A 17663-nucleotide genomic window follows, 5' to 3' on the forward strand; every position below is an offset into this window, starting at 1 on the left:
CAAGAATGTCTTTCCTCAGATTAGGGGACCAAAACTGCAAACAATATTCTAGGTGCGGTCTCACCAAGGCCTTGTACAACTGCAGTAGAACCTCCCTGCTCCTGTACTCAAATCCTTTTGCTATGAATGCCAACATACCATTTGCCTTTTTCACTGCCTGCTGTACCTGCATGCCCACCTTCAATGACTGGTGTACAATGACACCCAGGTCTCGTTGCATCTCCCCTTTTCCTAATCGGCCACCGTTCAGGTAATAATCTGTTTTCCTGTTCTTGCAACCAAAGTGGATAACATCACATTTATCCACATTAAATTGCATCTGCCATGAATTTGCCCACTCACCTGATCTATCCAAGTCACCCTGCATCCTCTCAACATCCTCCTCACAGCTAACACCACCGCCCAGCTTCATGTCATCCTCAAACTTGGAGATGCTGCATTTAATTCCCTCGTCTAAATCATTAATATATATTGTAAACAACTGGGGTTCCAGCACTGAGCCTTGCGGTACCCCACTAGTCACTGCCTGCCATTCTGAAAAGGTCCCGTTTACTTCCACTCTTTGCTTCCTGTCTGCCAACCAATTCTCTATCCACATCAATACCATACCCACAATACCGTGTGCTTTAAGTTTGCACACTAATCTCCTGTGTGGGGCCTTGTCAAAAGCCTTTTGAAAATCTAAATATACCACATCCACTGGCTCTCCCCTATCAACTCTACTAGTTACATCTTCAAAAAAATTCTATTAAGATTCGTCAGACATGATTTTCCTTTCACAAACCCATGCTGACTTTGTCCGATGATTTCACCTCTTTCTAAATGTGCTGTTATCACATCTTTGATAACCGACTCTAGCATTTTCCCCACCACAGATGTCAGATTAACCAGTCTATAATTCCCCGGTTTCTCTCTCCCTCCTTTTCTAAAAAGTGGGGTTACATTAGCCACCCTCCAATCCTCAGGAACTAATCCAGAATCTAAGGAGTTTTGAAAAATTATCACTAATGCATCCACTATTTCTTGGGCTACTTCCTTAAGCACTCTGGGATGCAGACCATCTGGCCCTGGGGATTTATCTGCCTTTAATCCCTTCAATTTACCTAACACCACTTCCCTACTAACATGTATTTCCCTCAGTTCCTCCATCTCACTAGACCCTCGGTCCCTTACTATTTGTGGAAGATTATTTATGTCCTCCTTAGTGAAGACAGAACCAAAGTAGTTATTCAATTGGTCTGCCATGTCTTTGCCATGAAGATTAAGATACCTGCCATCCATGGTGAATTGACCATTTGGTAACTTTTCATCTTGTTCCAAATCGGCTTGCCTATATCAGACAGAAGTCGGTGATCAATGGCTCTTCTTCTTGCAGAAGGTCCATGACGGGCAGTGTTCCACAGGGATCCATACTGTGACTATCACTGTTTGTGACTTGTCAAAACATGGATAGATTGGTTAGTAAGTTGCAGAGGGCACAAAGATTGGTGACATTGTGGACAGTGTAGAAGACTGCCATAGGATACAGCAGGGTAAAGATCAGTTGCAGATACATGTGGAAAAATGGCAGATTAATCCAATAAAATATGAGCTGTTGCATTAATGGCAAAACTCTCAATTCCGTTGATATACAGAGCGAACCTGGGGCACGTACTGATAGTGTTAAAGGCACTGCATGGGTTGCCTGCCTGAATGCCTTGAGGTATCAAGTTCATCTGGAGAACTGTATTCCATTGTGGTGTTCCCATTTGTTGGCCAGAAAGAACTACAATCTACAACAGTGAATAGGAATGAGGCAAGGGTGGTAGCAGTATATACACCAATTGTCTTTGATTAGAGGAATGGAGTTTGTCATTTTGTGAAGCCTGCTCTGTAACCTTCATTTTGTGAGCTCTCGTGTACTGGTTTTGTTCAGGAACAGCTGTATCAAAGTGCTTTAAAATGGACACAAAGGTGCTCCTGATAATTTGCTGAATTAGAGATCATTTCCAAACAAACTGCGAGGTGTTCTTTAGAAAGTTTGACATGCAGGTTTATGAATAGGGGAGTCTTTGTCTAACCTGAGTAACTCAAGTCTAGTAACTGGCTGCTCTGCTCTGACTCATAACAAAGAGAGACATCAATTACAAGTTGTCACTTGTAAAAAGTGCATTAAAATGATGGACCAGAGCTAATGGGCAGCTGGCACACAAACCAGATAGGCCAGAGCCAATGAGATTGAAGCACATTTGAAGTGATAAGAGTATAAGAATAGGGGGCTTTGAATGGAAAGCAGTGACAACTCTGAAGCAACTGCAGATGTGGATGGCCCATGTTGGACACATGGTTATTATATCAGAACCACGAGGAACACTGATGAACTGTTTTCCCCATAGGTATTACCTTTTCTATTCTTTAACCGTTTTGTGGAAGGTCAGGGAATCCTAGTGGGTGTGCACACAGTCAGTTTGTAAATTCACATGCCTATCAGTTGAGATAATAGAAGGTACTTATCAGTAAATACAGATTGTGTCTGTGCCATTAGAAGAGTATACATAGTTTGAAAAAGGTACAGGAAGAGGCATTCCAGGACTGCCTGGATTGGAGCATGTGATATAAAGGAGATGGTGGATATCTTGTTGTTTTCTCTGAAGCAGTGGAAGCCGAGGGAGACCTGATAGACTCACAGACAGCTAGTATTGTTCTCCCAAAGGTCAAAAGGTCTGAAACTAGAGGGCATGCATTTAAGTTTAGGTGGGGGAAGGGGGTGAGTTCAGAGGAGAATGGTGGGAACCTGGAATGAACTGTCTGGGGTGATGGTGGGAGCAGACATGATGGAGCATTTAAGAGACTCTTACATAGGCACATGAATATGCAGCAATGTAGAGATATGCACCATGTACAGGCAGAAGAGATTAGTTTAGTTTAGACAGTAGACAATAGGTGCAGGAGTAGGCCATTCAGCCCTTCTAGCCAGCACCGCCATTCACTGTGATCTTGGCTGATCATACACAATCAGTATCCCGTTCCTGCCCTCTCCCCATATCCCTTGACCCCGCTATTTATAAGAGCTCTATCTAACTCTCTCTTGAATGCATCCAGAGACTTGGCTTCCACTGCCTTTTGGGGCAGAGCATTCCACAGATCCACCACTCTCTGGGTGAAAAAGCTTTTCGCATCTCTGTTCTAAATGGCCTACCCCTTATTCTTAAACTGTGGCCTCTAGTTCTGGACTCACCCATCAGCGGAAACATGCTTCCTGCCTCCAGTGTGTCCAGTCCCTTAATAATCTTATATGTTTCAATCAGATCCCCTCGTATCCTTCTAAATTCCAGTGTATACAAGCCCAGTCACTCCAATCTTTCAACATATGACAGTCCCGCCATTCCAGGAATTAACCTTGTGAACCTACGCTGCACTCCCTCAATAGCAAGAATGTCCTTCCTCAAACTTGGAGACCAAAACTACACACAATACTCCAGGTGGGGTCTCACCAGGGCCCTGTACAGCTGCAGAAGGACCTCTTTACTCCTATACTCAATTCCTCTTGTTATAAAGGCCAGCATGTCATTAGCTTTCTTTACTGCCTGCTGTACCTGCATGCTTGCTTTCATTGACTAATGTACAAGAACACCTAGATCTCGTTGTACTTCCCCTTTTCCTAACTTGACTCCATTTAGATAGTAATCTGCCTTCCTGTTCTTGCCACCGAAATGGATAACCTCACATTTATCCACATTAAACTGCATCTGCCATACATTTGCCTACTCACCCAACCTGTCCAAGTCACCCTGCATTCTCATAACATCTTCCTGACATTTCACACTGCCACCCAGCTTTGTGTCATCAGCAAATTTGCTAATGTTACTTTTAATCCCTTCATCTAAATCGGGGGTCGGCAACCCGCGGCTCCGGAGCCACATGTGGCTCTTTTACGTCTGTGCTGCGGCTCCCTGTTACTTTGGGAAATAATTGGTTGTGGCGACCCTTTTCCTGGCACATCCGAACCGACTCACAATTAGATAGCCTACGGGGGTTTGCGAGCACAGAGCTTTGGAGCCTCTGCGCCATGGGGGGCAGGTTGAGGGAGGCTTAAAAGTGAGGCTGAAGATTTCGAATAAGGTTTTTTCCTTCGACTGCAGTTACCGACTCCGTGTCGTAATTTTAGCGCTGCGTGTAGCACACCGCTACATGGTCAGTATTTAATTAAAATGTATTTTATGTTAGTTTGTTAGTTTTTGAAATGTAAATCTAAATTTGAAGATTATGGTGATCTTGTACAATCTAAATAAGATGTTGTGGCGACCCATTTCCTGACACATCCGAACCGGCTCACAATTAGCCAGTGTTCAGGCTAAGGGAGATAGCCTACGGGGGTTTGTGAGTACGTGTCTTTTGCAGCATCCGCGCCCATGGGGGGCGGGTTGAGGGAGGCTTAAAAGCAAGGCTGTTTAGTTCGAATAAAGCTATCTTTGACTGCAGTTTACTGACTGCGTGTAGCAACCGCTACGTGTTTTTATCGCTGGCTGTCCAGAGGGGAGGTGCTGAAACGCTTTGTCGCGTGTCTGGAAGAAGTGAAAACTTTCCTGGGCAGCAAAGGGCTCAACTTTCCTGAGCTGGAACAGCCAGAGTGGCTGGAAAAGCTACACTTCATGGTAGACATGACAGCGCACCTGAACACGCTGAACACAGCTCTTCAACGGGGTAAGGACGTACAGCCCTGCACATGTTGGAGGATGTTTTGGCATTCGAGCGCAAGTTGACGTTGCTTGCCAGAGATTTACAGAAAGGCACATTGTCTCACTTGCCCAATTTGAGAGAGTTCAAACAATGTCACGACATGATAAATTCGGAGTATTTACATTCTGCAATCATCGCAATGCAAACATCGTTTGGGAAATGCTTCTGTGAGTTCAGAGAGGAAAAAAACACATTATCCTTCCCGGTCACTCCCCTAAGCATCGATCCATCCCTACTGGATGCGACTGCATTGTCAGGTGTGAGTCAACCTGAACAAGTATGATAAATATTTTAATTGCCTATTATTTTACGTATATTCATATGTTTTCATTGTTCAGTGAAATAGTCCTTTTATTTTTCAGACTGACAGCTGGCTGATGTTATTTTTGATTTGCTGCTGGCGGCAAATTTAAGTTTGGCGTTTTTCATAAATACAAGAAGGACTCAAATAGACGTTGAGTATTTTACTTAAAAGTAACCTTTAACCTAACGTCTTTTTTTCGGAGTTCAAAATGTTTCTGTTGCATGCAGAAATGTAATTTCGTTTTCTCTGCAGGAGTTCATCAATTTCATAAATGCAACACATTATAGTTTGTTTATACATAGCATTAAGGCAAAACAAAACGTTGTATGCAGTGTTATTTCATTTTAAATGTCAAACGGGTTTTGCGGCTCCCAGTGTTTTCTTTTCTGTGGGAAACGGGTCCAAGTGGCTCTTTCAGTGGTAAAGGTTGCTGACCCCTGATCTAAATCATTAATGTATATTGTAAACAGCTGCAGTCCCAGCACAAAAACCTTGCAGTACCCCACTGGTCACAGCCTGCCATTCCGAAAGGGACCCGTTAATTACCACTCTTTGTTTCCTGTCAGTCAGCCAATTTTCAATCCATGTCAGTACTCTGCCCCCAATACCATGTGCCCCAATTTTGCCCACTAATCTCCTATGTGGAACTTTATCAAAAGCTTTCTGGAAGTCCAGGTACACTACATCCACTGGCTCTCCCTTGTCCATTTTCATAGTTACATCCTCAAAAAACTCCAGAAGATTAGTCAAGCATGATTTTCCCTTCATAAATCCATGCCAACTCGGACTGATCCTTCTACTGCTATCCAAATGTGTAGTAATTTCATCTTTTATAATTGACTCTAGCATCTTTCCCACCACTGACGTCACACTAACCGGTCTGTAATTCCCTGTTTTCTCTCTCCCTCCTTTCTTGAAAAGTGGGACAACATTAGCCACCCTCCAGTCAGCAGGAACTGTTCCTGAATCTATAGAACATTGGAAAATGGTTACCAATGCATCCACAATTTCTAGAGCCACCTCTTTAAGTACCCTGGGATGCAGACCATCAGGTCCCGGGGACTTATCAGCCTTCAGACTCAACAGTCTATCCAACACTGTTTCTTGCCTAATATAAATTTCCTTCAGTTCATCCTTTACCCTAGTTCCTTTGACCACTATTACATCTGGGAGATTACTTGTGTCTTCCCTCGTGAAGACAGATCCAAAGTACTTGTTCAACTCATCTGCCATTTCCTTGTTTCCCATAATAAATTCACCCTTTTCTGGCTTCAATGGTCCAATTTTGGTCTTCGCTATTTTTTTCTATTCACATACCTAAAGAAGCTTTTACTATCCTCTTTTATATTCTTGGCTAGCTTACCTTTGTACCTCACTTTTTCTTGGAGTATTGCCTTTTTTGTTATCTTCTGTTGCTCTTTAAAAGCTTCCCAGTCCTCCGGTTTCCCGCTCATCTTTGCTATGTTTTACTTCTCTTTTATTTTTATACTGCCCTTTACTTCCCTCATCATCCACGGCCACCTTTTACTCCCATTAGGATCTTTCTTCCTCTTTGGAATGAACCAATCCTGCATTATTTCCAGAAATACCTGCCATTGTTGTTCCACTGTCTTCCCTGCTAGGGTATTGTTTCATTGAACTTTGGCCAGCTCCTCCCTCATAGCTCCATAGTTCCCTTTGTTCAACTTTGGGAATCATTAGCATCACATTATGGACAGAAGGGCTTGTCTGGTGCTGTACTTGTTCTTTGTTGTATATCTGGCTGCTATCAATTACTTTCAGTGGTATGGAAGAATGAGTAACCTTTTAGCACAGCAAAACCAGGAATGTTTGATTGTTTTAGTTAGGGGGCTTTAAACACAAGACATTTCTCAATTCTGTATCTAATACATGATGGGATTTTTCAACATCTTGATATGATTACCAATCACCATGTTCACCAAAAGCTACATAAGAGGGCACTGGTAATGGATGCCATGTTCCAATGCAAAAGGGAATAGAAAAAAAACCTAAGGCGGCAAGTACACCAAAGCAAAATTACTTCACAAAGCTGTTTCAACAAACTGCTGTCCCAGAGCTCAATTAGAGGTAAATAAGGCAATCAGACAAAAGGCTGTAACGTACTTAAGCAGTTTGGAAATGTGCAAAACTAATACTTGGAATGGGCAGGTTACATTATGAGGAAAGGTTGCACTAACTAAATATGCATCATCTAGAATATACAGTAAGAGTGAAAGTATACTTGCCTGAAACATATGGAGTACAGAAGACTCTTGATAGAATTAACATGAAAAGGATATTTGGCCTTGTGGCTAATCTAGAATTCAGAATTACTATTAAGAACTAAAGGATCAGCCATAAGAGATTCTCTATCCCACCCCCAAAGGCTAGAGTGTTTTCCAAACTCTTTTCTTCAAAGGGGATTGTATGTAGAATGATTGAATATTTTAAAATGATAGATGTAAGTATTCTTGAAAAACAAGAGATTAAGGATTACCACACCAAGACTAGAATAAAGTATTGAGATTGCCATCAGATCACACATATATTATTAAATAGTAGAGCTTGCTTACTCCTGCTCCTAATTGCCATGTTCATATGTACCCATGTTTGTACATACACATTTGAGAAAATTGCTTGGATACAATAGATGCTGTAATCTGTATTTTAAAATAAACAAATTGCTGTCCAGGAACAGCATTTCGAAAAATATCTAAGGAGGTTGACATTTTAGACTGAGACAAAAATTCTGTGACTGCGCTAAATGTTTCTGTGCCTAAAATCTGAGGCATAAAGTAGGTTTCCTAACTTGGAATCTTCAATCACGTTCAGATGAAACAATGCAGATTTTAGATTGAATGAGAATATCATTGGAACATTTAAAATTCCAAACCAACCTTTAAAGTGTGAAAATAGTAGCACAAGTAGAAACAATGAGGCAGCCATGTCACTCCTCCAACTCTGCTTCACCTTTCAATAAGGTGAACAAAGATCTGCATCAAGTGTTGGCCTTAATACTTGTTATGTTGGAACTATTTTTTTTATTACATACACAATTGTATTTTACTCACATTAACATTCAAAAACTTAACTTAAAGTGACAAGCACCAAGCCCAAGCACTATGCTTTTCATTGTGAGAACCCATCTTGTTGAGACCAAAGCTATATACATTGCTACAGAAAATGTAATTAAATCAAACATGAAAAAGTGATTTTTTTAAAATGACTTCAGTATGAATTAAAAGGCAAGTCAAATTAAACAGTGACTGTCAGATTTTCCACCCACTGATAGACAGAAATATTTATGAAAACTGACAATGTAACTACGACACTCGTTTAAGTTATTTTCTCTGTCAGCAAGGTTGCTGAGCAACATATTCAGCAACCTGGACCAAGATTTGGAATCGTAATTAAACCTCCTGCACATATCTGGACAGAACTGAAAAAAGGTAAAATATAAACACACAAAATTCTGCAGATTCTGGAAATCCAAAGCAACATACACAGCAGGTCAGGCAGCATAAATGAAAATGAATAAATAATCGATGTTTCAGGCCTTCACTAGCACTGGAAAGGAAAGGGGAAGGTGCCAGAATAAAAAGGTGGGGAAGGTAAAGGAGACTAGCTAGAAGATGACAGGTGAAGCCAGATGGGTAGGAAAGATAAAGGGGTGGAGGGGAAGGGATCTGATAGGACAGGAGATTGGACATAGAAGAAAGGGATTCAGGGAGAGGCCACAGGCAGGTGAGAAGACGTAAGAGGTCAGAGTGGAGAGTAACCATATAACAATCACAGCACGGAAACAGGCCATCTTAGCCCTCCTGGTCCATGCCGAACTCTTAATCTCACCTAGTCCCACCTAACCGCACTCAGCCCATAACCCTCCACTCCTTTCCTGTCCATATACCTATCATATACCTAGTAGAAGTAGGAGGGAGGGAAAGGGAATTTTTTTAATACCGGAAGGAGAAATTAATATTCATGCCTTCAGGTTGGAGGCATCCCAGACAGAATACAAGGTGCTGCTCCTCCACCGAGGGTGGCCTCATCTTGGCACAACAGGCGGCTATGGACTGACATGTCGGAATGGGAATAGGAATGGGAATTAAAATGTTTGGCAACCAGGAAATTCTGCTTTTGACAGATGAAGTGGAGGTGCTTGACAAAGTGGTCCGCAATTTACAACGGGTTTCCCCCATGTACAAGAGGCTGCACCGGACACAATGGATGACCACAGCAGCTTCACAGGTGAAGTGTTGCCTCACCTGGAAGGACTGTTTGGAGTCCTGAATGAAAGTGAGTGAGGAGATGAATGGACAGGTGTGGTACTATGACTGCTTGCAGGGCAATTATAAGGAGGGAAATTAGAAGGGAGTGACGAATGTACAAAGGAATCATACAAGGTGTGATCCATGTGGAAAGCAGAGAGAGGTGGGAAGGTAAAGATATACTTGGTGGTGGGATCCCTTTAGAGATGATGGAAGTTGTGGAGAATGATGTGTTGGACGTGGAAGGAAAAATATACCCCTTTGCCAAATACAGGAGTTACTCAGATAAATGTGTGAAACTCAGTAACAATGAATAGGGCAATAAAATAAATTACAAATTACAGTTTGCAGATTACAATGGTCTGCACACTGAATGGAAGTTAATTGTACAGTTTACTAAGCAGTTGGGTTAGTGTTAGGGTCAGGAGTATTGTGACCATTTTTCAAAATTGATTATCATTTATATTTCATTGGTCAGTTAAGAAGTCACTGCCATTATGCAAAACTTAAGATAATTTTGTACTTCTTTGGTTTACTTCAGAGTATTTTTTCCCCAAATCACTAGGTCACAGTATCAAGTGAATTTCATACCAACTGCTATTGATCTACAGCTAGATGCTCTCCAGTTGTTTTGTATTACTGCAGCAAAACAGAGATTAGAAGCAGAGATGACAACAGGAAGTGCCCCAATGTTCACCTTGCATCCCCTCTCTTTATTTCATGCTCTATCTTCATCTCCCATCAGATTCCATCATCTTCATCCTGATTACTGCCACCCATTACCTCCCAGCTTCTGACTTCATTCCCGCTCTCCCCCCACCTCACTTGGCTATTAACCACACCTCACTCCCACACTATCAATTGCTAGCTCTTTTCTCCACCTTTCTACACTATTTCTTAGATGAAGGGGTTTTGATGTGAAAAGTTAACTGTCCATTTCCCTCCATAGATGTTGTCTGATCTGATGAGTTCCTCCAGAGTTTTGTGTGTTGCTCCAAATTCCAGCATCTGTAGCTCCCATGTCTTCATGTAGCAGTGGGATTGGATGGAGGAGATAAATTTATAAGCTACTATATGTTGAACTAGTGAACAAAAGAAGATGTGGAAATCTGCTTTCACCCACTCTCTAGCAAACACCCAGAGTCTATAATTATGATAAACAGGATCAATGGCTATGGGATAAGACAGTTCATCCATACTCCCTAGTAGGGCTTATGCATCAATAAGGCTTGCATGGAAAGAGAAAACTCAATATTTATACCGAAACAGTTACTTTGAATGCATCAGTGCACAGAAAAATGTCAAACTCTTGTGACACAAACAGTTGCTTGGTCCACTAGATATGCAATACAATGACAGTTTCACATTGTGATGAGTGCATTCTGCAGACAGCTGATTTATTAAGGCGATCCTCTAATATCAATACTCAATGCAGATCAAGGCAGATGGTGAGCAGGCAGGCAGAAGTTGTCATATGTAGAGCTCAGAGCTGCACCCTGGCCAGTTAGATGAGTGTGGTTCTAACTGGGGACCAGCAGCACCTGTTCCATGTATTCACAAATTCTCTCATCACTCTCTGGAAGAGGTACATAGCTACACAGAGAGGGAGACGGCATTCATTGTGCAGCCTTGAACCTCAGAACTCAGCATGGAGAAGCTGTGGTACTGGCTCTGTCCCACCAATATCAGCCATGAAGCAACAAATCATGGGAACACTTTTACCGAGGAGAGGAGGTATTTGTGCTGAGTGCCTGTGGTGGACAGTTGGAGTGAATGACCCCAATACTTAGTACACTCCAGATTAACATAGTTAGGTGGAGTAACACAACCCCTAAGGAATGGCCGTATCTGTAAACATTTGTGGTCTGTGTCTGTTGAGTGCCTGATCTCATCTGCATTGCTGCCGCGGTGTGCAGATAAGCCTTTAAAAATAAAAGGGATAACTGGAACTACAAGCTAATTTTTGGCTCAGCATTCTTTGGCCCTCATATCCAATATATAAGCAAGCCAAAAGAGAAATCAACATGGCACACTGATGGTGAAGCACATAAAGCAGTACAATAATTAGTGCATCTACAGAATAATGTGTAATATTTCAACAGCAATCTGTCCAAACCTTTATGATATCTCATTATTTTCACTGCTTGATTTTTGTGGGAGCATTTTCAAAATATAACTCTAACCATTTTTAAATCACAAGGGTACCTTTTCTAATTAGGTTTTTTTTCCAGCAACAGAAACCGAATAGTTAACTTGCTGTTTAATTGCGTGTTCAGAGAAGGTTGTTTATTCACTGTGGCTCGGAAGCAGTGGTATTCATCCTATTGGAGCAGGGGAATGGGAATTGTTGAATAAATGAAGTCAAATCCAGGAGATATTTAGCTGATAGGGACAAAAGTAAAAGCAGAAATTTCTGAAAATTCTTAGGAGTCCAGTCTGATCCCGGTGAGAGTGAGAAAGAATAAATATTCTGATAGAAACATTAACTCTCTTCCTCCCTTCACATTTACAGCTGCACTCATCTTACTGGCCAGGGTGCAGCTTTAAACTCCACATTTGACAGCTGAACAGCAACATCTCTTCCCCGGCCTGCCCATCATCTTCTATAACACTGCAGCGACGTGGAAAGAAACCAGTGCAGCCAAGAGAAACCCATGTGGCTACAAAAAGAACGTGCAAACTCCACACAGACAGCAGAGATCAGGATTAAACATTCATTTACTGATTGATTGATTGATTGCTAGCTATTTATTTATATTTGCATTGGCACAGCTAGTTGTCTTCTGCACTCTGGCTCATTCAATGATCCTGTTTACAGTTATTACTCTATAGATTTACTGAGTATGCCCACAGGAAGAAGAATCTTGGTTGTATGTGGTACTTTGAACTTTGAACTGTAGGTGTGCTACCTGCTTCAGCTTTAACTGGCCTGTGGTGTATAGATGGTGTTCTGCTACCTCAAGTTTCTTACCATTGGACAGCAGGCAGCATGCAGTTATTCACTGTTTATGTGTTTCACCTCTCAAATAATTTAACGTTAATTTATAATAAAGTACCTAACAGTCTTCTTGTAAATGAGAATGCCCAAGGCAACTTTGTAATGTTGTTGGGCACATTTAAGGTTTTAACATCTATGAAATCAGCTTTTCTACTTCAGGTTCAATGCTCAGAACATTAAAATCTGACTTTATTTGAACATATGTGGCCCAGGGTTGCTAGTAAACAATCCAGAATACTTCAATGGGTAAACAAGATCTGAAAACAAATTTGATGAGGAGGCATTAACTTGGTCAAATAAAAAAGATCTTGCAGAAGAAAGAGTGAGTGGTGGCTCAGCAAACATATTGAGATAAGGATTTGGAGGTCAGAGCATTTGCAGCTGAACGAACGGTCACTGATTTATGAAAAGATTAAAATTTAGAGCACTCAAGATATCAGAATTGGCGAAGCAGAGATAACCCATGGCTGTGAGAGACAAATTTTTACGTAAAGGATTGTGTAATCAAATGTTACATTTAAAAATCAATATGCAGCTTAAAAGGTGAAATTTTAAATAAATGTCCCAACTAATCAGGAAGGTATAAAGCAGCCCACGAAAACAATTTAAAACAGATATGTTAGGCTATAAGAATAAGGCCATTGGACCCATTGAGACTGCTCCACCATCCAATTATGGCTGATTTTTAAAAATCCCATTCTTCTAATGAATCTAAAAAAGAATCTCAAGGTAGTATATGGTGATAGATACATACTTTGATGATAAACTTACTTTGAACTTTTGCTTTTTCCCCCATAACCACTAAACCCCTTACAATTTAGGAACCTACCAATCTCTGCCATTAATAATCCCAAGGACTCAGCCTCCACAACCCCTCCAAGGTAACATATTCCATAGATCCACCAGCCTCTGGCTAAAGAAATCCCCTTTCATCTCAATTTCAAGTTCTGAGGCTGTGCCCTTGGATCCATCCTGTCCACGTCCACTCTCTCCATGCCCTTCAGTATCCAATAGGTTTCAATAAGAAACCACCCCCCCCCAATCCTCCGAACTCCATGTTCCCCCCCCCCCTTTCTGGTAAATACTTTTTACCTCAATCCACAACGTGGAAATAGATTATTTGTTCATTATTACATTGCAGGTTAGGGCTTTGCTTTGCTCACATTGGCTGACATGTCTCCTGTTACAAGCAACAATGCTGCACAAGAACTTCATTGGGAATTCCCAGAATCCAACTATCTCCAAATATATAGAAGATTGATACTTCAGACTCAAATCTAAACAACACAGAATTTAATAACGGAAGACAACACTTAACTAACTCAAGTATGAAACAGATGCTTCACTTTAAGCTTTACATGGACTTTTTAATGCCAATCACATATCATGTGTTCATATGCAAATGGCAGACCCCAAGTGGACTTTAATTGATGCCAGAATCATAAACTAGATGTTCATTGCTTTAAACAGTCAGTTTGCTTTTTCCTTTGTGTTATTAAAAGATATGCAAGATTACTTTTCAATTCATGTTCTTAAAGCTAAAAGCAAATATTACCTTCTCAGTAAATTTTCTTCCGAGTTTTCTTCAGGCATTTCTTGGTTTAAGGCCTCTTGTGAAACATTCGACATTCTGTTTGATGATGGTTGACTGTACACCCGCTCCCAGTGTCCCGTCTCATTGTTAAATGTTAGACCCATTGTACGTTCTCCCTGCTGGCCAGAGCCATGACGGGTAAATCTGCCTTCTGAGCTACTTAAGCCATGAGCCCTGCCCATGATCCCCCTACTTGGTGGCATTGGGGATTGGCTACTTCCATGCCCTAGTGGTTCATAACTGTTTGGCACATGCCAAGAGCTGCTCTCATTTGATGAAAAAAGTTGTGTGGTCCGCTCCCATCGCTGAGTGTCATGGTTGAAAGTTAAAAGATTATGGCAGGCTCTACAGCGACTTAGATGTCCACCTGATGAACTGGAAGTGTTTTCAGAATTTTGCTGAGATGGGCCAGCCCTATTAGGTTCTATGTTGTTATTTAGGATCTCCTGCACCTGCTGGGATTGATTGGACTCATCAACAACTCGCTGATCCACATCCTGGAAGCGGTCCATTTCCATGAAATAACGGCTCAGGTTGCACTGGAGGACATTCCTGACAGAGGACTGGTTGTTCGGACTCTCTTCATCTGTACTGCTGTTAGCACCAGTGTTGACACTACTACTTGTGCCCGGACTAGAGACACCTCTCCCCTCAGAAGCTAAAGTGTAAACAGGTTGAGTGTTTGTCTCCTGCTGTCTCAGCACAGACAGCAAGTTTACAGAAGATGCACTAGTCCTAGGAGGTGGCATGCTTTCCAATTCAGACCTTGGTGATATGTTTAGCATTGTTCTTGTCCAATCAGTCCCACTTAACCTTGGACTCTGGTCCCTGTAGGCTGGTGTGGTATTAGATTGTTGCAAACTTCCTGACTGGTATGCCGTGTGCCCTAATAAACCCCTCCTGCTAGTGGCTGCAGAGAGATTTCTGAGAGAGTTACCAGAATTCTCATAATTAACAGTACTGAATGCTGAAGGACGGTCGGGAATACGAGGGTCGGGTTGGGATAAAGGCCTTTCAGGAGGAATACGAGGCTCAGTCCGTGCAGACGTAGAGTTGGTGGTAGCAGAGGATGTTGAAGGAGTATTGACTTCATTAGGTACAGAAGAGGAGGAAGATGACCTCAGTGTAGAGCAACGGCTACAAAAACAAACCAACCCCATGTGGTGAACACACTCCTGTACTGGATAGCTGAAACGGTCACGAAGAACAGCATACACGGAAGTTCTACCACTTTCACCTGCGGGCAAGGCATTCTCTTCAGTCTGGCTCTGGTCTCCCGTTGAAGTATCTGATGACCGTGAGGACAACATGTGCAGAAAGTTGTGAAGCAGTGGTGTTCGACGGACAGGCTGAGATTGGAGGAAAGATCGCTGGCGATACTGGGGTGTTTCAACGTTATCCAATGGAATTTCACTATCATCATCATTCTGGGGGGAGGGGGTAGGAAGGAGAAGGAAAATCATTAGAACATAAACTCCAGAATTCAACACAGCTTAACCCTTCAACAATTCTCCATGTAGATCAACTACCCCCTTTTAAATGCATCTCCACAATTCTCGGTTGTGAGAGGACAGCTAGAATGCAATCAGCATCAAAGGAGGGAAATCTCCAAGAAATACTTTCACGCCTCCTCATGATGCATTGGCAAATTATTAGTGCATGGATCCAAAAAGGTCTACTGTTTGAAATAACTTTGTGAAATTCGAGCAACCATGAAGATGCTCTGGCCAAACATGTAAACCTAGAACAGTAGGAGACACTTACACAAAAATTACCTCCACTCAAGGATTTGCAGCACCAGGATAGCAGTAAGATCAAGTCCTTATAAAAGGTCAAGAAACAACGTTGCAACCATTGGTTTTGAAGTTTAATTGAGAAGTTACTTGAATCCATCATGTTCTAAGCAACAGGTAGCGTACAACGGTTTACAGTACCAGTGGCCCAGGTTCAATTCCTGCAACTGCCCGTAGGAGTTTGTATGTTCTCCCGGTGAGTGCGTGGATTTCCTCCAGGTGCTCCGGTTTCCTCCCACCATCCAAAAATGTACTGATTGGTAGGTTAATTGGTCATTTTAAATAGTCCCTTGATTTGACTAAGGTGAAACCAAGGGATTGCTGGGCGGAACAGCCTGAAAAACCAGAAGGGCCTACTCCGTGCTTCATCTCAAGAATAAATAAAATATAAGTTCACGTAACTGTTCAGCTCCCAACAGTCCTGAAGTTTTGCTGAGGCAACACCATCAGCAGCTGAGGGTTAGTCACATCCCAAAGATCTGTTCAGACTACCTGATAGCCTCTAATAGCTCTTGCCTTTACAACCACCTCTGTGCCTACAATCAGACACTAAAAATACATGAAATATTATCAAAACAAATTGAATTCGGAGAAAAAGTAATTGAAGTAAAAATAAATGAATGATCCAGCCCAATATTCCAGTTCACTGCCCTATATGATTTATTGATTAGCAAAAAGGCTATTACAAAAAGAAATGTCACTAGATTATCATTTTAAAGGAAAATAATTTTGTTTTTGCATTGTATGACCCAAATCATTTTTACTTTAAAAGTTTTAAAATTGAATATAAAGCATTAAATAGAAATTTGCACAGGAGTTATTCAGCAAACGTGATTCAATAACTGTCAAACACAGTGAACCTATTGCATTTCATTTGGAAATCTCACAAGAAACCAAGTGAAAAATCAACTATGCTTAAGCAATCATCCTTCTTGAGCATCACCACCAGCATGAACAAGAATCCATAAAACAGTAATGAAATATAACAAGCTACTGTTGGGAAAATTTAATTTTACAGAAATTCATTTCAAGTCTGCATTGCATGACAAAACAATAGAAAAGCACTGATAACCTTGGCAACATAATAAAATAAATTTGCATTCAAATATTTTTGAAGACATTTAGTCATATAAAGTTGTCAAAACATAATGCAATATTCACATACAAACAGACAGGTAATGAAGAGCAGACAACTTAGCCCCTCAAGTCTGGACCCCCCCCCCAATGGCTGCTCTTCTCCAGGCCTCACCCCATAAAGTCTTAGTTATAAAAACAGACCCCTAAACCCATCAAGAGTATCCCAATCATTTAACACCCATTTACATCAATTCCATTTTTAATCCCCCCACATTTCCATCAACTCCCTCTAGATTTTGCCACTCGCCTTCATCACAATGTCAATTTACAGTAATTTAAACTGGCCCATACAGTACATACTTGGAATATGAGGAAGCCCACAAGTCACAAGGAGAACATACAATCTCCACACATTGCTTGAGATTTGGATCAAATCCAACTTAATGGAGTTGCAAGGCAGCATCTCTGCTAGTTGAACCGCTTTTACTCCTCATTGTCCTCAATTCCCCAATCTTTCAGATATTTACCTGCTTCCTTTTTAAATACCTCCACTGATTTTTGCTCAACTGTTATAGAGAGAATTCTAGAGATTCACCACTCTCACAGCCAATCCAATTATAATTTTAACTATATTCCCATCTATTCATCTTCCACAGTAACTTTTCACTTCCATGCTCCCTAGCCCTGTCATTAAAAACATTCAAAAACACAACTTCCATCCCCGTTGTGGGAGAGAGATCCAAAGACCTTGCACACTCAAACAAAAAATGCCTCCTCTTTCAAAGGGGCAACATATTGAACGGAAACTTCCTGTTCTAGGTTCTCTCACGTTCACTCTGCCCAATGCAGAGCATAAGACGTGAGAGAACAGGACCAATCAAATGTGACAGTGGGAAAAGTGTGTATGGAA

General features: G+C 41.4%; 1 protein-coding gene across 4 annotated transcripts in view; it reads right to left on the bottom strand.

Annotated features, from left to right (window-relative positions):
- The window catches only part of LOC132397135 (activating molecule in BECN1-regulated autophagy protein 1-like), a 412487-nt gene that overhangs the window by 339921 nt on the left and 54903 nt on the right, over positions 1-17663 (bottom strand). For all 4 annotated transcript variants that reach the window (XM_059975484.1, XM_059975485.1, XM_059975486.1 and 1 more), the window contains one exon: positions 13845-15310. In XM_059975484.1, the coding sequence (XP_059831467.1) occupies positions 13845-15310 (1466 nt within the window). The remainder of the gene's footprint in view (positions 1-13844; positions 15311-17663) is intronic.

The sequence above is a fragment of the Hypanus sabinus genome, chromosome 7 (assembly GCF_030144855.1).
Source record: "Hypanus sabinus isolate sHypSab1 chromosome 7, sHypSab1.hap1, whole genome shotgun sequence".
Lineage (NCBI taxonomy): Eukaryota > Metazoa > Chordata > Chondrichthyes > Myliobatiformes > Dasyatidae > Hypanus > Hypanus sabinus.